The sequence below is a fragment of the Zosterops lateralis genome (genome assembly GCF_965231275.1).
Source record: "Zosterops lateralis genome assembly, chromosome: 1".
Lineage (NCBI taxonomy): Eukaryota > Metazoa > Chordata > Aves > Passeriformes > Zosteropidae > Zosterops > Zosterops lateralis.
In genome coordinates this window covers 131,787,429-131,809,303 of record NC_139762.1, presented here as the reverse complement: position 1 = coordinate 131,809,303, position 21,875 = coordinate 131,787,429, and the positions used below count along the sequence as shown (strand labels likewise).

The following is a 21,875-nucleotide window of genomic DNA, read 5'->3' as shown; positions in this document are numbered from 1 at the left end:
GGTCTTCTGTACAGCAGCCAGATTTTGTTAAGAGAAAGATTTACTTTCCCTCACCTCCAGAAGAGGTGCTACTAGGAAAGCAACATCCATTCCTCTCCCAGTTCCCTGAACCTGGGAACACTAATTGCTATTAGACATTTTAATCACCTCGCACAAAATCCTGGAAAATAGTATTCTTGTTATTAGCTCAGGTGTAGCACCACCACAGTGGTGGGCAAAGAAGTACTAGGGATGAAGCAACAGGAAAGACTAGAGAATTAATGACTGCAGGTTTATAGCAATTTTGACAGACTCATTTCATTAATATACAGAGCTTTTGAATGAAACTATGCTTAATGCATGGCTGTGTGTCACTCATGGGTGCTTTTCCGTTAACACCAATCATCTCCCTATTTATTAGGCATTTTTCCTGTCTTTCAGCATCATGTGACATGACACATGATGTCCAACTAGACAGCCCTAACTGGATTATTTTTGCAATTAAGACGTGAGGTAATACATTAAAGGCTACCCTAAGTACACATTTTGGATATTAAAACTGGATCTTAAAGTTTGTTAATGATGCCGTAAAAATAGTTTGGTATTCACAAGTTTTATTAAAAAGCATTTTCTATCTAAGAAATCTAATAGAAAGTCTATAACGCAAGCATTTTTCTGTTCAGAAAAAGATTTGCCATGAGGATAGTGAACCAGTAATACTGATTACTTACCCAGACTAGGAACCATAACAGATACATGCTTTGCAGTTCTTTTGATCTTTTTTTTTTCCTTCAATACAGAAATAGATGATATAGGGAGAACAATCCTAGAACAATCTTGTACTGGGTGGTCATTACTTTTTGAGCTAGAAAACTTAGTCTACTCCCTTTATTTGTTAAGTTCTAAAAAAAAAAAAAAACAAAATAAAAAATCTAGTTTGTTATTGATTGCCACAAACAATAAAGTACCTGCTTACCATGTTATATACTGAATGGTGCCTGTATTATCTTATGTTGTTTTATGTAAGCCTGGAAAGTTTCATGACTGATTAGGTAGGTCATTTGCAAGAAATGCAGTTTCAGAAGACTTGCACACTGATCAATATATGAGAGAAATTGTTTGGGTTTTTTTTACCCTCAAACCTTGCAGAACAGATAGACACAGACCATTTATGCATCTCAGTTTGCTTCTTGTTTTGCCACACAATGCTCCTGCCACCTTACACTTAATTTGTGATCTAGTTACAAAAGTCAGATTATCCTTTCCTTCTACCCAGAAATTTATTATTAATACTCACAAGCAGCAAATAAAACAGAAGATGTAACCAGCGCATTGTAACAATAGGCTTATCTATTGCATTGCAAACACAACCACCACATCATGGACTTGCCATCAACCACAACAGTCAGTGGTGTGAGTAATAAGTACTGAAACCTGTCAAGGAAGCTTTTGAGTACAGTTCTACGAGTTTCAATTAGAAACAACACTCTTTGCACAACTGACGTGGGTTGTGCTTCAGCATTTAGACAGATGGACTGCAAATACAATGCACACACCACTGAACACAAGGGAACAGAGTTAACAGAGCCTTAAGTTAGAAATACAGGTAACACATCTCCCACTCCCCTCTTATACAGTATTACTGTTGAACTGACACATTCACCTACAGCAGTTTTAAAGATTAAGGTAAATCTTGTGTTGACTGTCAAGATTCAGCCATCCTCCATGGCTGAACCATATATTTGCAGCTGTGAAATTCTTATTTGAAGTAGTAATCCCAGCATCACCCTTACACACACAATATCTGTACTTTCCACAATGCAACAATTCTGGTAGACAAGGCAAATGTGTCCTCAACTTGTGGCACAAGTGCTGTTTCTGTTTAGCTCACCATCATCTTGTTCTTGCCCCAGTTTAATCTGCACATATTTTAGTCTGTTGATGAAATGCTGTATTACTTGATACAGAGTACAGTACACAGCTCTAAGATGTGAAATGATGCTGCTTCCTCAGCAGCACTGCCCCTGAAGGTACTCATGAGGTGCTGGGAACTGAGACACGCACCAATAGTGATGGAAGGATTTGAGCTTTGCTGCCTGGGGGAGGCAGCAGCAGCATGCCTGATGCGAGGTGGCACTGAGCCTTGCAGTGGCATTGAAGTGCTCTGAAGCTCAATTCTCTGTTCCCATTTATACTGTACTTTTACTGGCCATCTGATGTATTCATAACAGGGATCACACAAAAGAACAAAGTCCTAGCAGAACAGATATCACATTCTACATCAACTCAATACACATGGATTTCTGCATAATTGATCATTTTATTGGAATCTGTTAAAAGATGTTTGTTCAGATCACCTGTTCAGCAGGCAGTTACGCTGCTTCTGTTCACTGCATACATACTGAGCAAGTCTCCAAGCAATACATAAATATTGTCTGACCCCATACTTAAGTATCTTTACTACAAAAAACAGCTTCTCCTCAATAAAAGTTGTATCCATGGGACCAACGTGCATTTCTTCTAGCTATGACTTGTACCAAATCCGTACCAACAATCACAGGTTAAATACATTAACGCATGTTAATAGAGCTTTAACAGTAAAAAAAGTAAGAAAGTGAAATACTGCAACAGCTGAGATACATACTGCATTCAAATGATAGAACACAGTCTATTGACCTAGTTAATGACACAGTCACCAAAACACAACATACAGAAGCAATGTCAACAGCCAGTACTTGTCTAAGCATTTTTGAGTTCTCCTTTTCCCTTCAAATAAAGAAGGGTTATGTACATCTTGAAGGTGAAGTTAGGCATCATCAACCTTACAGCAATATTGATGCTGATAGTTAAGGTTAGGTAGAGACATACCAAAGCTGCAGGCCACTGAGTACATGTAGCATTTCTGAGTTTGAGGAGCCAATGTTTACTATAGGACAGGTTCATTGTTCAAACTAAGTGCACCCTCTGTAACAGTAGCATTAATTGGCAAGACATATTTAGTAGAAAATGCCACTTTATAAATTAATCATATTTTAGTTAATTGGGTAAAGTGTTGATTTAACTAGCTATGATGAGGGCTAGGGAGTTACTTTAACTGAAACACCTTGGTAAAGTGAAATAAGCTGACCTATCATTGTTCTCTAGAACCCAGGAATAAAGTTAAATGTGTTCTCTCAGTCATCAAGGACCAGTATTCCAGCAGGCATTTCAGTTTTTAACCTAAGGGCAGGTTAAAATAAATCAGTATACAATGCAACATACCTCAAATAGATGCAATGATGACCAATTAGCTGCCAGCCTCTACTTTTACCATTACAAGCCCAACAATTTTGGCACACAAGTATAGCCAATATTTTAAGTTCAAAGTCAACCATTCCAAGCCAGAGAGACCCATTTCAGAGACTGCCCAGTGACAGCATTCTGGACTGTAAAAACATGCATACACCAACTGCCCAGAAGCACACAACTAAAAGAAGTTGCTAGAAATAGCCACTGAACATACACATGCATGCCAGTGAGTTTCCCAATTAAAATGCTATTTACAAGCCATACTTCAATTCTTTTGTAATTTGTAGGTTTTAACCCAACTTAGACATATTAGTTCAAGTGAAGGACATATAATGTGACATTTTGAAATATCTGAAGTGAAAATAAGCGCAAGTTACAAAGCTACAAAGAGGTCAGCAATGATTTCCTGATCTTTTCAGGTGAAAAATTATTTACTAGATAAGCAATGCCAGGGATAGGAGGAGTCCATGAAGGACATAACCTTTAGGAAAGCAAATACAGCCTTAACTAACAATATTGACTTTTCAAAAAGTTTCTTTATACTGAAAACTGAAGTCCTCCACAAAGTTATCTGGTATCTTGCTGCATTTTGTAATGCATTATTGCCCTACAAGTTGTGCAGAAACCCACAGGCAAGTATTAATGCACAAGAAATTTAGAAATTACCATGCATAAGATATGATTAAGCTGTAACAATCTCAGGTATTGATTATGGCTTAGACCTGCATTGAAAGTCAACACTTAGACAAATATCCTTATGTGAATGACATTGTCCATATGAAAGTGAGACAACTTTGTTACACTGAAGACTTACTTGGTTAAAGTGACCTGCTTAGAAGAAACAACAGACAATATATTCACAGATAACCATTGCAAGAATTAGCCCTGTAAAAAATCCAACAATACTTTTTACTTATCTTTTCCTTAAGTGTATATATTTGCAGATATTTTATAAGTGAGCTGTTTCTTGAACAGCCAGATCTTTGATAGTTAATTCTTTATCCTACTTCCTCTCTCATCCAAATCTGCCCAATTCAAGACATTGTTTTAGCAGCATTAATGAAATCAATAGTGCAAAGTTGTTATAAAAAAACTCTATTCCCAAGCTAAGACATCCTCTTAAAGTTTTGTATTGGGTCAATAGCACTTCCCATGTTTTTAGAGCTCTGGGGAAAGGCAGGAACAATAGATATGCTGAATCTAACAAATGAACAATTGTTTGCCAAAGGCTTTTTCTAATTTTATTTTTGGGTGGATTTAATTTGCTGCTCATACTGGCCCTTGTTACAACTTTAGTAACTAGTTCACTGCACTAAATTCACAATTCCTCATTTTGATATGCACCTATAACACGTGAATTGAACTGCACCACAATAATTGTAATGTCATCCCTATACATTCGAGCCAGCTCTTCTGGAAGACTAAGCATCTTGGACAGTCGCTCATGATCCACAGTTCCAAACTCATTATTACCCACTGCGTGACGTATCAGGTGAGTTGCTGCATTCTGATCTTCAAATACTGAAGAGATTCTTGCTCTCCTTTCTGTTAAGAGACCATGCATCTGTCCCAAAGTTACCTTATAGCCACCAACAGCTATTGGCTGCTGGTGGTGAACACCAGTGAGGTACTCCCCCACAATTCTAGCCACGTCTTGCCGGTGCATTGTCTCCCACAGCCCATCCGTGGCCAAAACCAGGAACTTATCCTGTGGCCGTAACCTGTGATGTATCACTTCTGGTTCAGCTGTGAGGTATGGGGGAGTGTAATAGTTTGGAGGAATAAACTTTGTGTATTCATTGTCATTCAGCTGATCTGGGCCTGATTCTACTACTCTCTTCTGCAGTTCAATACTCCATTTAAATTTCACATCACCAAAAGCTCTGAAAGGCATCAGGAGACCCAAGAGACGATCTTGTTTCACAAGACTTTTCTCTTCAGACTTTGGATGCTCCATTTTCACACGTTCCACTTCACGTTCATTTTGTGCATTGTGGTCATATGACAAACTAACTGCAGACCAAGATCCGTCTTCTTCCTGGACACCAAGCATTGCCCTACTGTCACCTGTGTTTGCAATGTGCAAGTCGATACCATCCACATGGGCTACGCAGGCAGTTGCACCAGAAAACGCTACTCGCAGTACCAGGTAGTTGAGAAAAGAATTTGGATCTCCTACTTGAGCTTCCAAAGAAATATCATTATCAAGCCTCTTAAAGGCATTAATTAAAGCTTCTCTCACATCAGTAGTCTCTCCACTGTTGAGATCAATCAACTCCTGCCAGTAAGTTCTTAGACTATTGAAGTAAAGCTTGGAAGCCTCTTTGCTAAAATAATCATTGGGATGCTTGTGCCACTGTAAAATGGGCAACAGAGCTCTGCCACTCTCCACAGCATTTTCTATTTCAAGTAAAGTCTCATGAGGTAACAAAGAGACAGCAATGTAATAAAACAGTCTCTCACTGACAGCTTGAGCACAAGCACAGCCTGCGTGGCCATCAAACACACCCAGAAGCATCCCTCTTGTCTGTAAACAAGTGGCAGCACTCCTCCGGTCCTCAATTGGAGCATTAGCAGGCAACTGGTTGCTATCGAAGCCAAGAACAGAACTTACATTTTTACCATCAAATTCTGGGACTTTGAAACTGTATTCATTTGCCTTCAGAATGCTGTTGACCTGTGAAGGGGTGAGGTAAAACCTCTGTGGCGTAGAAGCATAATCCCTCGTGTGAATAAAATGATTAAAGTGCTCCTTTGGCCTGTAAAGTGCCGCAAATTTCTTCTGCGGTGCATATCTGAAGTGACTGTGAGCAAAATGAGATGACAAACAACACAGATGTTTATGGTGGCAGTAACAGGCCGTACTGCCTATCCTGCTAATCTCACAGCTACGAATCAATGGGAACAGATGAGCTGGTGCTGGCATGGCATCAGACAACAATGGCAGCCTGGAGCTTCGGACTGGAATTGCTGAAAGACAAGAGAACAACCATGCTTAGCGGGACAGCTAACAGATTTTTTTTCCCCAGAATTCTGTATTAAGATGTTTACAGCTCCTAACCAAGTTGCTTATTATACAGAGTTCATCACTTCCAAGGACTTGACAAAGAAAGGCATTATGAGGTGCTTGTTTTATAGACACTACACTGGGCTGTAACAAGAAAGCTACACTGTGCGTCAGCATAGGTATTTTAGCTCTTATACCCACTCAGCAGGCAGGAAGGGAAAGCATCACCCAGACAGTCAATGAAGCTTCAAACAACAGCACAACAGTGAGCACGGGGCACTCTACAGAACTGCCACTAGACTTTTACAGGTATTTGCTTTCCTGGTGATTTCACAGCTGACAGAGACAGATGTGGCACACAAGGAAGAAAGCTCTAAGGCTGAAGAAAAGAAAGCATCCAACAGGAACAAGAGACAACTCTGAGATGATATACAACAAAGATGGTTTAGACAGCAGAAGCAAGAAGTAGGTGATAGAGAACTGATATTCCTTATGCAATCAGAAGTCAGTAGTGGGTTTTGTTTCTTTCTTCCCCCTTTCACATGTAAAACTTCAAGCTTGTGTGACACATACAAAATAGCCACAGCAGTCTGCACAGCAATTTTCTAGCTTAAGATATAAGTACAAGAGGTAGAAAGGACATACTGCTTTCCAACAGCTATTCCATCCCAGTACATTTTAAGATTATAAAACACTTTAAAAAGCTACTCAATCAAAAGCCTATATGCCAATCATTTACTTCCATGACTAGAATAGAGGCTTGCACAACACTCTAAAGCTAGTTCAGTGTTAAGATAAACCACTAGTATCCGACAACATATTCTACTGCTACTTGCCACATCTAAAGTTTTCCATATTTTTCACTTCCCTGAAAAAAGAATATACTAGCATACTCCTTCTTGTCTCCATTTACATACCAAATCACAACATTAGTGAGAGTGCCTCTCAAAAGCCTGATTCACTGTGCCTCATTACCAGGAAGTCTTCTACAATGTAATACTTGAGAGACAATTTCAGAGTGGAAATGGAGTAGAACTGTGCCTTGTGTTAAGTACACACATTTAAAGGCAAATTCAATTTTCTCTCTTATGATCAAGTTTCGTCACCAAAGATTTTTCTCAGAAAAGAACATTAGAAGGCTTACTGCAGTCATAAGTACTAATCTATCAGCACTGCTAGATGTCAAATTGTTTTACTGAAGAAATGGATATTGCTGAGTTATGCAAGGTGCTTCAGTCATTAAACGGATTCTTTTTTTGGCCAAGCAGGCATAGCAGTATTTCAGATGAGACTCAACCTCAGCAGCCCAGATACTCAGTCTAGAGGATCATGCAATATACAGGAGAAACTGCATTTTGCATCACCCCATTCCATTAGCTTTCCATAGCTTAAGCCACGATTCTGATCATCTGGGCCAGCTGAGAAGTGTCTGGAAACTTATGAAGCTTTACCCCATTCTCCCTGTTTCAAGAAAGGGAAGCAAATCACATTCTTCCCTCCAAGCTTGTTGGTTCTTTTTAAGTAAACCAGAGTAAAGTCCATTTCTCAGTTACATGACATGTAAGTGCTGAAAGCAGAATAGAATCCATGTTGTTGTAACTTTGCTGACTCCCTAGCACTAATGAGTGACTGTTGTACATGGACAAAAACTCTCCTGAGTCTCCCACTGGCAGCTGAAGACTGAAGTTTTCTGTTGTGCAGGTACCAGGAAGAGCTCAGGCTGTAGTCCAGACAAAGAGGAGCAGTGGAGTGGCTGAAGCTTCCAGCTGCATACTGAATTTATGTTAGCCATTTGCCTCTCTGGTCCAGGCTTCACATACACACAGCATGACAGCAGTAGACTGCAGCTCCAAATATAGATTTTAAATTCTATTCACTGCCTTCTAATTATATGGGAGCTATTTTGGTAACAGTTATGTATATTTCTTCAGGTGACATTTAAAAGCAACAATTTTGCTTGGTTCTAAGGCCTATGGAGGTGCCTGGCCCACAGCAGCACCTGTAGTGGTCTCCCATCAGACTCCACCTGGATCAAGCTGTCCTGACTGCTCAGATTTGTGTTCAGTGCTGACCCACAGCGGTGCCTCAACTGTTCTGACAGTTTGGCTGGTCTATGATGAAGCAAAAATACAAATGTATTGCTGCTGTAACAGTCCTGCAGTGCCACCAGAGGATATACTTGTGATTTTTAATCACTAGTTTATCAAATATTACATGAAATCCAAGACAAAGTAGTAAGAAATTTGCCTCACATTTTCCACAGGTCATATCGTTTACAGCAGATCTATGCCAGCTTAAGAGATCAGCCTGTTTCATGTACCAGCTGCAATAATTCCAAGTTGATTAAATGCCTAATTCCAAGTGTCCAAATCTAAACTGAAATTAAAGTCTCTCCCACTTACCCCCAACACAGCTGCCTCGAATATAACCAGACACTCCACCTGCCCTTTAAATAATTAATATCCCAAGATCATTATGGTTGATCAAAAGATGGCAGAGGAAAAAAAAAAAAAAAAAAAGTAGAAATCTTACAGTTCAATCAAGATTTGTCAAGATATTAGAATCAATCCAGTGTAAATATCTCTCCAAGCCGGAGCAGGGTACAAGTGCTATTTTTCAAACCGTAAATGTAATATGACCAAAATGAGACAGATGGTCAATTTACAGGTTTTGTAGTACTACATTAAAAAAAATAAAATAGAAAAATGTTCCATCTTTCTTTAATAAACGTTCGTTATAGCTACACTATTAGGGCTAATTGACACTACACAGGTTTCTCCAAAACACTGTGCCAAAGACAGCCCTGGCTTCAGGCAAAGACACTCACTCGGGTGCCTTTCCTGTACCTGACAGAGCCGAATGAGCCAGCTGGAGAGGATGGGGAGGCGGGGAGGAGGAACAAGAAGCATTCAACACAAGCAGCACGGCTAATCCTTCCCTCCGGCCTCAGCCCACAGCCCAGCCGAGCAGCCCCTGCCCCGGGTCCCATCCGCCCCCCCGAGCCCCCCAAGGGAGATACATACCGATCCGCCTGGGCCCAGGACATACACACATTCTCCTGTCACAACATGAAGCCGCCAACATCCACAAAGCAGAAGCCCGGGGGGCGGGGGGAGAAGCAAGGCAGAGAGAGTTTGTTAGAGAAGACGTAGAGCTCCGGCACGGAGGTGGGACGGCAGACAGGAGGAGACACGCACACACAGCCCTTCTGCGGGCTCACGGCGCCGCCGCTGCCGCTCGGCCAGCGATGGGACTGAGCCAGCTCCGCGGGGACCGCCCGAGCCCCGCCAGCCCCGCAGTCCCTCCCGGCGGGGCGAGGGGCAGGGCCCGCTCTGGCTGTGGCGGAGAGCGCTGCCCGCTCAGGCGCTGCGCGGCCCCGACATGGCCGCCCCTCCCCAGCCAGCCGCCCGCCTCCAGCACGACCACCTCCTCCTCCTCCTCCCTCCGCCCGTCCCGGGCACAGACCTGGGCCTTTCCCGGGCGGCACAGGAAGGGGAGCGGGGGGAAGGACAGGACCACGCCGCCCCGGACACACCCGCCACTCCCAAACCCCCGACAGCCGCCTCACGCCCGTCCGCGGCCGCCGCGACTTTATAAAGGGCCCTGCGGCGCGCGGCGCGCCGCCCATTGGCTGCCGAGGAGGGCAAGGCGGGCACGTGACGCGGAGGCTGTGGGGAGCGCGCGGGGGAGACGGGGAAAGGAGGGGGCTGTGCGGGCGCGCGCACGCGCACGCGCAGGGGCGGGAAGGCGCGAAGGCGGTGGCGGCCCCTCCCCCCGGGGGGTCTGTGAGGGGCGGGGAAGCCGCCCCAGAGCCTTTGCCAGGGGGAAACGGGGCGGGAGAGCCGCCCTAGAGCCTTTGCTGGGGGAAAACGGGGCGGGAGAGCCGCCCCAGAGCCGCCCCAGAGCCTTTGCCGGGGGAAAACGGGTCGGGAGAGCCGCCCCAGAGCCTTTGCCAGGGGGAAACGGGGCGGGAGAGCTGCCCCAGAGCGCCTTTGCCAGGGGAAAATGGGGCCGGGGCCGCTCCCCTGACATGTCCGTGACGTGTCTTTTAACAGGTGCGGAGAACGTCACACACGTTCTCCATTCTCACGTCTCTCTCTCCGCAAGAGACGGCTAAAGTCTGTCTGTCCCCTAAGGCAGGGACCTCTCTGCCCTGAGAGAGCTCCCCACACTCCTTTGGCCAGGATTCAAGTCACACAACTTCTGACTCTCATGGAGACCGAATATGGGAGGATGTTTAAATTTTGTAGGGTGTATTGGCATTTAATCTGTTAAAGAGTGGCGCTTTTTTTTTTTTTTTTTTTTTTTTTTCCTTCTTAAAGTCTTTGAGTTGACTTGCAGTCACAAAGCATCTTAACTCTACAACAGGCCACTGAAGCTTGTACTGAAACATGGGGGGGTTATGTTTTTCTGGAGTTTTTTGGGGTTTTTTTTTGATTTTTGGGTTTTTTTAAAAATTAATTTTCCCCGTGGTGTTTTGTCTTCTCCAGAATCCCTCCAGAATCCTATAAATTTGACAGTTTTTTGATTTCCTCGATCATCTCTCTGTTTACAGACGCCTGTGCTCTCACTCCTTGCTATTTTTCGGGGTGTCTGGGATGCCCACTTTGCTGTGTTTTATTGGCAGCAAATGTTAGCAAGCCTTGGGGGGTTGCAATTAGCATTCCCTCAGCAGCTGTAACAGATCACAGATTTTTGACTATACTTACATCTTTACTCAATTGGTAGGATGTGTATAGCTGCCTACCAAAAACAGGAGAAGAAACAAAGGAAAATCTGCACTTAGTGCCCAGAAGACTCGAGAGCTCTACTTGAAATGTAGGAGTGTGGAAAGTATTGCCCCATGACCCTCTGTGTAAAAATCAGCTAGAAAGATAAAATGATGCTATCCTTAGAAATGCAGGTATTTCATGGTAGCAGTTGAAAACACAGAGTATTAAAATTTTCATTAATTGGTGTTCTGGGTGATTTTTGAGACATTTATTTGTTTATCTAGAATGGAACGCCATCATCTTCTCTTTGAGGCTTATTTTAGAAATGAAAAAAAAAAAGGCATCTGATAGACACCATTATAAATTAAAAACTTCATGAAACAGCATGGAAAACAAATTATTTGCATTCCTTTTTAACAGTAGCGTGTGGTTAAAAATAGATTGCCGGCATGTGCTGAAATAACAACCATTTACATAATTTTCTACTTGTGGCAAGAGTGACTGCAAAGTCCCCAAGTTTAGAAATTTTCTTATAGACCATGTAAAGGTGCACTATCAAACCACCTTCTTACCTTGTCAGAAGGAAGAAGGCTGTAGGAAGACAGACCTCTGCCTGGGTGAATTTGAGTCATCGTTCTAGGAGTAGATACACAGAAATTGATTGGGATGAAGTCATATTCCTCTAAGTGAGGAGTTTGTAGAGTAGCTTCAAGTATGACTTTCACAGAGAATGTTGCTGTCTCAAGTTGCCTACCTGGAAAAAAAAATTCCACAAAATAGTTAGCATTTTGCACTTTTGGTCTTCAGAACATCTTGTGCCCATTAGCTCAATTCTCTGTAATTTGCTGTGAAATTGAAAGGTTAGTGGTGCAGTTCCCTGTTTATTGATTTAATTATCCCTTTCTTCCTGATTTAAGGCCAGGAGAGGAGCTATTTTTAGAGCTGGTCTTGGAAGTTGTAGCTCTCTGGCTCACAGTATCCTGTTGATATATCTGAACATTAAACAAAATTTGTATTTTACAATACTGCGTGAGAAAAGATTATAGTCTTAGAAGCCCCATATAAATCCCACAAATTAGAGACAAAATGCTAAAATTTGGCTGACATTTTGTTCCTTGAGCTTATGTGAGTTTGCTGATGTGCTGCCAGAAGTCGATGTTGCAATTTAACTGGAAAGTTAGATTTTCCTTCTTTTCATCTTGCTGCTGCCAAGACCTTTTTGTGCACTTTGAGCAACAGTCCATTTTTGCTGATTCTAAAGAATAAGAAATATTCTAATGAATAAAAACATGTTGTTCCGCATTTAACATTTTACACCAGAGACTGATGGCAAAGCAATTACTTGTAACTACTTCAAGGTATGCAAAGTCTCCCTGTTTCCCTGGATGGAAAGGATTATCAACAGAGTGTAACAAGAGACATCAGTTCTTGTCTTAATGTGCCTGTTGTCAGCAGTGGCTAATTCTGCACTGCAGAGCCAACAGGCAGCTATGCATTATCATTGTAGCTAAAGTGCTGCAGTTCTTACCCTAACACACATTTCCAAAAAAAATTCATTTCCAGAGAAATACATTTCCAGAGAAACTCTATTACAGATCATCAAAATCCATTTTCATTTGAAATCAAGTGTTTGCAAAAACCTTCTAGTTTAAATAGGTTCTTGTGCCTGATGTATAAATATTTTATTGATTCATTTTTATTGACTCATTTTTACTGAAAGCTAGTTCAGGAGCACGGGATAATATTTCACTTGTTTTTATATCCCTTGGCTCCTTAATATTCTTATGATATCCTTGCACACAATGTTACAGGAATGCCCTGTTGCTCCTGTGCTTGTTGAAAAGAGCAGTTGCTCATAAAACCTGTCTTAAAACTGAGTGCATGGATCAAACACTTGGCAGGCTGCCATACCAACCTGGAGCAGGAAAAAAAGTGCAGAAGAGCCAGGTAAGTTTTGAGAGCAGGAAGAAAAGTCTAACAAGGGAGAAAATAAGGGAGACAAACAAGCCAGGTATGGAATAAACAGGAAGGATTGGACAGGACTAAACTGTGTTCTTTCCTTTCCTGAGAGCATTGCAGAAGCAATGACAGCAATCTAAGTATGCTGTTCCACAGAGCAGCAATTTATTTTTTGCAGAAATCAGGAGCATAATGTGGCAAAAATAAATGTGTCACTAGAGTTCAGAGCAGATGGAGTACCTGCAAACAGCGGTGGCCTGTGCTCTTCAGTCTGCTTCAAAGGGAGAGTTCAGTTGTGCATTCAAATATTCTGCTGCCCTCTCAGGGAGTGTTTGTTGTGGGTGGTGCATCTGTCCTGCCTCAACACAGCTGGGTTCCTGAATTCAGTGAACATTTCTGAAGTTTCACAGTGAGCCCTGCAAAAGGTGAATTTTAAAGAACATCTAAGAGTATCAACTTTAGAGTAAGCCAGCAGCATTGAGCCACATGATTCATCTCTCCCCTGCACTTTCTAAAGGCAACTCCAATGGCAAATCACAGACAATTGGTTTCAGTGGGTATTTTGCTGTCATTGTGGGATTCAGGGATAGTTTAATTTATTTTGTTTACCCTGGAGGCCCTTTGTATCTTCACTTTTAATTCCCTTCTGAAATGAAGCAATTGGCTTGATTCATTCAACACTTCAGATCCAGTTTCCTAGACTCAGAGAGTAACTGAGGTCAGACAGGACCTGCTGAAAGCAAGGCCATCTTTAAAGCCAGGTCAGGTTGTTCAGGTCAGTCCTGTTTTGGACATCTTTGGGGACTGAGGTTCACCAGTCTGCCTGGGCCCCAGGTCCAGTACTTCACCACTTTCATTCTGAAGATTTTTAATTTTTAGTTAATCAGAATCTTCCATGTTAAGCTTGTATCTGTTGCCTCTTGCCCCTCAAGACTTCTTTGTACCATCCTATATGTTGATTCCCATCTCATTAGCAGAGAATTAAATCCATTTTTTTATTTGGTGGTAGTTGTGCACTAGTTTGCACTCTTCACCTGGGCTGGTTTTTCAGGGTCTGATGTCCAGTTTGGAGAATACAGAATTCTGACAGCTTGATGAAATAAAGGAAATTCTGTAGAAAAGGAATTTTTTGCCAGCTTCAAGTATGATACTTAAGACATTATCAGTGTCTGGCTATGAGGAAGTAGTTTCAGGATATCAGGAAGTTGGATCCAGCAATTACTTGGTTCTGAAGGGTCTGATCTCTTTTCCAGCTATAGTTCATCATGTGCATTTTTCATATTTCTTTGTTACAGTCATTTAAAAAAGTAACTACATTTGCAGTTATAATGGCTGCCATGCAAAAGATTCAACAGACTTCAGGGGAAAGAGTGGAGAATAAACTTGGGAGGGGAATCTGCCTGCATTTTTCCATGCAGAGCGTAGCTTACACTTTTCAACAGATAAAATATTGTTTACCTAATGCTGCTGGAACAAAGATATCCTGGGTTCATTTTATCAGGTATGATACCCTGAAATAAAAGATTGTTCAGACACTTGTAATTGAATACAGCCTTTTGTCTTTACTTGAGGTCACTGGAGTCAGGAGATGGAAGCCAATGGATGATCTATACAAACAGCTGGCTTGAATTGAGATCTTTCTATGCAAATGTGAATGTTAAAGACTAATATTTTCTCCAGCAATGAGGAAGAGCAACCAGTGCCAACTATGAGAAGTATGTTACTGTGTTAGTATGAGGTGTTATTGTCTTAGCATGAAGGGGTACTTTGAAGTGAAAATTAGTTATGGAAGATAAAATTAGAAATTTCAATTTAGAACCAAGAGTAGGCTCTGAACCAATCTCTTAGGTGTCTTGGGGCCCAGGGCTAGATCAGGTCACATTTCCACTTGTAACAAAGAAATTTAGAAAGAACGCCAAAGTGACCTCCTTCTCATTCCTCTTTGCCTTTCTCAGTTTAGCCTTACCTAAATGCTGGGAGAGTATGACCTTGTATCCTTTGGAGATTGTATTTAACAATACAACAAAATTACCACTTGTTGGGTTTTTTTTCTGTAGAAAAAAGATGAGTTAGGTTATTGTTTTCCTTGGTTGATAAATAGCCTTATTATCTCAAGTGACCCCATCTACATATTTACCATTTGCTTTATACTGTTTGTTTAGTTTATATTTTTAAACTACAAACCAAACATGTATTTGTTCTAACTTTTTCCCTGACTAGATCCAGTATTCTGTTCTTTCAGGCAGATGTCCCAAGCAGAAGGTTAGAGTCTCATTTTCTGCCTCTGAGCCAAGGAATGGTGGATTCCTGTGTCAGTGACCAGTGTTCACTTCATGGTAGGGCATTGCCCTCACCTCAGCTGACCTGCAGCCAGACAGTAACAGGACTCACCTGGAAAAAGAGGCATGTGGAATGAAGGTGACAATTATACCAGCCTTTTACAGTTAAAAGCTTTAGCCATTACTCTGTTATATGGTAAGATAGCAACAAGCAGAAGGAACAACACTGTGTATTACAAGTGGATCTGGAGCTTTGTTTATGGTATTCAGGAAATGGAGGCAGCCAACTCCCTCTGAGAGATCCTGGCCATCTCAGCAGAGCAAAGCTGTGCTCCTGTGCCAGGCTTTTAATCAAAAGAGAAAGCCTGACTGTGATCATTTCCAGCAGGCCTGCTTTTAGGGGTGCCTTTCTCTTCCTGGGGATTTTTTTATAAGGTCATTTAGAGATCCCCATTCTAATTTTGCCCTGCATTGGCACTGGGATGCTTTCCTTGAATCTGGATTCCAGCCCAGAGCTGGATTTGGCTTGCAAGTCTGAATAACCTGCATATTCTGTTGCACAGCTCAGTGGTGTCCCTGTGGTAGAGGCTAGGGAGGTGGTGCAAGATCACATGTTCCCCCACAGATGGGCTGTGCCTCTGAGTAACCTCCATAAAGATCTAGGAGCAGTGGGAGGATATTCAGTAAGCACAAGATGATTGCTACCCAGCTGCTTCTCAGGAGCTCAGGACACACGTTTCCTGCAAACCTTTTGGTCTTGCAAGTTAGCAGTCCAGGCACCTTACTCTTTCCCCATGATCATTTTACTCAATGTGCTTCACATGCCCTGGCGCAAGTCCAGATTGCAAGCTAAATGTTTTAGAGTAGTATTTTAAGAATAAGGATTATTTATTCTGTTAGTGTTGACTTTAAACACTGGGGCTAAACAGCAGCCACGTCAGGCTGTTTCTTTGAAACTTCTTCAAACTTTGGATGCATCTCTGCAGCCTGCAGCCTTGTGTAACTGCAGAGGTTTGTTCAATTTGTCTGGATGTTATATAAGCTGTCTTTTATTTTCCTTTTGCTTGTGATCGTGTTATGTAGGCTGCCTTCTTAAATTTCAGGAACCCTAAGGCAGCCTGAGTCATGTGTGTGAGGCTCTTTTTTGCACTGTTGTGTAAGGTAGTGAATTGCAAAGGTCATGGGAATGAGTTATTTAAGAACTGAAACATGCTGGGCTCTATCCAGCTCAGAATAGATGAGCTCAGAAAGGCATTTGCGTTTTAAATTTCAGTTTGGGTTATCAAGGACTGATTCACCTCACTCACTGTGTCAGTTTCCTTAGCAAACTGCTGCAGCACAAAATATTTTTGTTTCTTTTAAATATGTTGCTGATATAATCATGCATTTCCATGAGATAATGAATAAAATATTTACTTTCAATACCAGCAAACACATCCACAAATATTGTCAGCATAGGCACAGTCTTCACACTCATTCATTTTTGGTGCCCACAACAAATAATCTCCATTACCATTTGACCCCAATGGAAGACCTAAGATCCAGGGTGAAAGTGCACAGAGTGCTTTGATCTACCCAGTGAACAACTGGGTTGTGATGTGTCACTGTGCCCTTGTGTAAACGGGCTCAGTCATATTAATGCCATGCAGGTTAAAGGTACCAGAACAGATAACCCTGGGGTCTCTAAGGTAGATTGCTATGTTTTTGTTCACTCTGTCTACTGTCTGGTTTAAGCCATCCAACTTATATCCAACCCTCCTTTGTAGAAAGATCTTCCTTGCTTCCTATTTCATGTCCCCTTTGAGGCCCTCCAAGTTACCACCCATAAAAAAGTGTATGCAGCCATACTTTAAAGTGAAAGTGCTCTTAACTCTCCCAAAAGCACTTTTAAACTTGCATCATTTCACAGAGCAGCTCAGGGCACGACTCCACCAACTGCTCAGCACGCAGAGCAGGGCAAGCACCAGTCTCTGCCAGCAGGGAAGGGCATTGCAGAGGGCCAGGGGAGCAGGAGGAAATACAAAACCACACCCTGGGAGTGATTTTTGTTCTCTCCATCAGCCTGTAGAGCTATCCCAGCATCCTTTTGGCCATTTGCAAAATTCATGTATGCAATTCTAAATTACTTCCCTTTTCATGCAGCAAAATGTAATCAACTTGTGATGACATCAACTCTTGTTGAAAATAGTAAGAAAAACCTATGTGAAGGGAAAAAATATATTAAATTGGTTTGGCATGAGGAAGCAGTTAAATGACTCTGATTACTGAAACTCAAACCAGTACAATCCACCTCCCCAAATATTGCACCAATATCACAAAATTAAGTAATAGCATGTCCTCATACAGGCTTGCAATGCAGTGTACTTGTAAATGATACAGACAGAAAGTGCTTAAGCCAGAAATTGTGAAGTCATACGTGTGCATGTAGGAGAGGGGGAAAAAACCTATTTAAAAAAAAGCTAGAATTGCAAAGAGCACAGTAAACTGAGTTCAGGGACATGACACTGAAATGAAGGAGAACACTGGGGGCAAAGGACTTCCTGGAAAGGGCTTGAACGTAAGCACAGGTGGGCTCTTGCTGTTTGCCTGCTTTTTGCTGTGTTCAGAAAAACGAGCACTTTTTCAATACAAGAATTGTGCATGTGAGTCTATTGCATTATACCCACTGTCATGACTCAAGGTGATTGCTAGGATTAAACAGAAACAGCTAAAAGAAGAGCTGAAGTAAGGAAGGACAGGATCTATGAAGCCTAAGGGTTTAAAGATGCTAGCAAAAAGAAAATCCCAATTATTTTCCTGTATTCAAGTAATTCTGGTTTGTATTTGCATGTATCAGTGGGTATATTATATGAGTCACAGGGTGGGGTTTTGTTCTTGCATGTTAATAATGGATACCTTGCCCTGAGTCAAAAAGCAGAACCTTAGGTTAATCCAGGAAACACTTCTTGAATCTGCCATCATGTGAAGACTGGCAACAAGCTCACTTTCCTCAGAAAACCAAGCAAGAGAAATCTGCAAACAGAAAGTCTGTTCACTTCTCTAACACTGCTCTTATCCTCTCGGACTATCTTGGGTCGAGCAGCTGGAAGACAGCATGTTCTGTAGGCAGACAGCTCCTGGCAGGCAGTCAGTACAGCTGCGAGCGCCACGCTCTGTGCCAAACATGAGTCTGTAATTTCTCTCCTATGGTCAGCTTTTTGAGGATAGCATTTTGTCATTTCCTGGGAAGACAAAGGGTGCCCATCAGAGCTAATGATACTTCATTTGCTCATGCGTTGCCATGTGGGAGGTGGCTATAAAGCACACTTGGAAAATGAGCACAGCTGATTCCAAATTATAGCAACGGTGTTGATGCAGGAATTTTCTGCCAGGCAGTTCCCAGAATCCCTGCACCCTTTGTCAGACAAGGAGGCATTTTCTTCTGACTTACTTTTCTCAGCCACCTGAATAGGAGAGCAAATGCGCCTCAGGAGAAATAAGAAGTGTGTTAGTTTTCATTAACTTTTAATTTGAAATCTGCATAACTGAATGAAACCACTGTAGTAATCTGGAAAGGGTATCTGAAAGCCTTGTTGAATCAGAGATAATTCCTCCCTTCTCTCTGAAAAGTATATATTTAAAAGGTGCTTTGTTCTGAGGCACAGTATCCCCGCCAGTACTTGCAAAGAACTCGAACAGTGGGAGCAACTCTAGAAAGTCATTAAAGGCTGCTGCAGCATTCCCAGGGCTGTAGTAAAGGTCAATGTGTGTGTGTCCTTCAGCCGTGTGGAGTTTTGATTAGCAAATCTGCGTCGTTGACAACTCTGAACTGTTTCCAGACAGCAAAATATCAGGGCTCCCATGTGCACAAGAAGTGCCCTCCCCGTGCCCAGCTTGTGCTCAAAGGCATGGGACTTGCTGCAGTGTTCAGCCTGTAACACATACTGCAGCAAGGCTCACACCCAAACATTCCAGTCATGTCAGTAAAGAAAAGTTTAAAAATGTTTTGCTGCTAGGTCTTTCTTAAAAAAAAAAGTTTCAAAGAAAACTTAAGGGAAAAGGGGCTATAGCCTGAGTCTCTTCCCACACTGAACCATTTTCCACAGTCTTTCCTTAAGGCAATCTTTACAGCACTTACAGTGCAGACCATCATGTTTTCATGATTTTATCTCGCCTGCAGCAATCATAATTCTGCCAAGTGCCTTGCCACTGTTACCTTTTGTTTTGTTACTGTGGCCAAGCCTGTTTGGTCTTGCTACCAAGGCCAAATCACCAGATGTAGTGTGATATTGGGAAGTCAGATGTCCCTGACCTGGTTGGGAGTCAGTGATGAGTCCTGCCAGAAATGTGCCCATCCCTATGAACTAGAAATGCCTTCTTTGTTGCCTCCAAGCACCACTAACCAAACTTGTGTGACTAAGGATTAGCTTAAGTGTTTGCCAAACATATGTATGGTGCAGTTGCTCTACATGATGCATTAGTATAGTGAACATTGAAATAACTACAGCAACCAGAGCATTCTCTGGCTTCTTTCTCTTGGACATAAAATAGCAAGCAAAAACTTGTTCACTGGCTGTCTCAAACCAAGCACCTCTATTAAGAAAGGTTTGGCTTTGATGTTTGAAAATTATTATTTTTCATCCTTTTGCTTTCACCTTCTGTACCAGAAGAGTAGGAAAAAAAATGCTGTATGAGGTAGAGATGAACAACAGGCTTGTACCATATACCAGGGAGCAGCTGGTGAGTGAAGCACTCCCTGAGAGCCCAGAACATCAGGGGAGCTGGATACAGAGAGGAAATGTGCTATATCAATCCATTTCTTCTGCTTTGTTTTCTCTTAATACCACACTACTCCTTTATTTGAGCTTATGTATGGGGAGCACTGGGAACTGTGACAATGCAGCAAGCTGAGGCTGCTGACGCCAATGAAGGTGGGAGGGAAAAGCATATATATAAGTGAGAGAAGAATTTGGCCCAGTGTCCCCTTTAGACTTTGTACAACCCTGGAAAAGTAAAATAATGTTGCTGACATTACCAGCTTTTAATAGTAATTGCACAGTAACAGGACACTGTATTAGAATTTACATTAATACTTAATTTACTTTTTTTTTGCCTGTCCTCTTGAAATTTATCTCCCTTAATCCTTGGCTACTCTGAAAAGCCAAGTCCCTGTAGTCAACATGAATAGGCAATGCAGAAGTAATGTCAAATGATTTCTGCAAATACAAATTTCTTATGAGGTTTCATTTTTGTAAAATTTCATGTCTTTGAAACATTTGTAAGCTGGTGAGGTAGTGATTTATTCAAGCTTGCTAAGTGCACCATTTTTATATAGTCTCAGTTAAATACTGTGAATGAGGATTGCCATAGTTACAGCTGAGTTCAGAAACTGGCACTATTGTATTGTAATTCTGGTTTCTTACCTTGCTTCTTTTGCTCTGGTACAGTGAGAAACACATTTCCATCTTTGTAATTAACCGTGGTGTGAAAGATCTTGCACATTCATTTAAAAATTTCATTGAGAAAGTGTGAGATGAGGGACATTTTCCATTGTCTTCTTTTCCCCAAAACCAGTGAGAGACATGGCATTTCCTGCACCCAGTCTGCATGCAGTCCTTGAAATTCAGTTTGGCACGTTAATTCCTTGCAAAAACATATACCACCAGGTTAACAGGTACACCGATGGATTCCTTTTATATAGGATATATTGCATGTAAACACCTGCATTATATTGGCATTTATTTTGACAGAAAACAGAGGTCCCAACCTGCAGCTGGTAGGTCTTAACACTGACTTCTGTGTGGTTTGCGTAGGTCTCAGCATGGTGGCTGATAAGCAGGAATTGTCAAGAACTTTATGTAATACCCTCTGAAAAGCAAATGCCTTCTCCCCTAGCTGGGCAGCAACAAGGTATGTCTTACTGTCAGAACAACTTGTCTCCCTGAGCTGCTTTCCAACACATCAAAAATGACACATGGATAACTGGCAATGATTCAGGCATTTTGTCAGGCTCCTGAGTCATTACAAAGCAGACTGGGAGCTGGGTCATGCCGCCCTGCAGGTGAGGACTCGGCACATCTGGGTCTGCCCAGTGCTCAGGGGCCTGAGCGGGGTAGCGGCTCAGCGACACCGCAGTGACAGTGCATCCTCACCGCATTCCTCACCTGCATGACAGGTGAATGACACCCGCATTCCTCACCTGTAGCCCAGCCCCCTTCCCTGTGCTACCTGTCATGCTTCACAGACCCTCTGCCAGGGCAACACAACTTCCAAAGCTGGAAATAGATGGCTATTTTTAATTTTTTTTTCCCCCATGCATTGTGTACTGCTGGTTCAGCAAATTGAATCTGCCCATAGGAGAGGCAGGGGGTGGCTGGGCTGGGGTGAGGGGAACCATTGACCTGGGGAGAAGCAAAGGGGAACAAGGAAAGCAGGTCTGCTTGTCCTCTTGGCTCTTTTCCGTCATCTAGCTGTGCCTCTTGAGCTTAAAGGTATGTGTTACCAAAGGATTTGTTAAACGATCAGCATCTCTTCTTTAAAACAGTAATGAGAATAAATATGCTTTATTCTCCTGCAATGGTCAATGGGACACTCACAGCACAAGATGGGGTAGGGCCAACCTTTGTCCTATAAATATTTTTCTGTAATTTTTTTCCAAGACAGGATTATGCA

At 42.1% G+C, this 21,875-nt stretch overlaps 1 protein-coding gene across 3 annotated transcripts; it reads right to left on the bottom strand.

Moving 5' to 3' along the window:
• Positions 1–729: 729 nt before the first annotated feature.
• PDP1 (pyruvate dehydrogenase phosphatase catalytic subunit 1) lies at positions 730–9,885 on the bottom strand. Of its 3 annotated transcripts, XM_083867111.1 has the most exons (3): positions 9,740–9,885; positions 9,298–9,332; positions 730–6,237 (listed from the first exon to the last, which is right to left on the bottom strand). In XM_083867111.1, the coding sequence occupies exons 2-3, from the start codon at positions 9,326–9,328 to the stop codon at positions 4,586–4,588; spliced, it is 1,683 nt and encodes a 560-aa protein (XP_083723237.1). In that variant the 5' UTR covers positions 9,329–9,332; positions 9,740–9,885; the 3' UTR covers positions 730–4,585. The 3 variants fall into 3 exon arrangements, with proteins under 3 accessions (XP_083723237.1, XP_083723238.1, XP_083723236.1); XM_083867112.1 differs by lacking the exon at positions 9,298–9,332; XM_083867110.1 differs by lacking the exon at positions 9,740–9,885 and having other exon boundaries at positions 9,298–9,587.
• Positions 9,886–21,875: the final 11,990 nt, after the last annotated feature.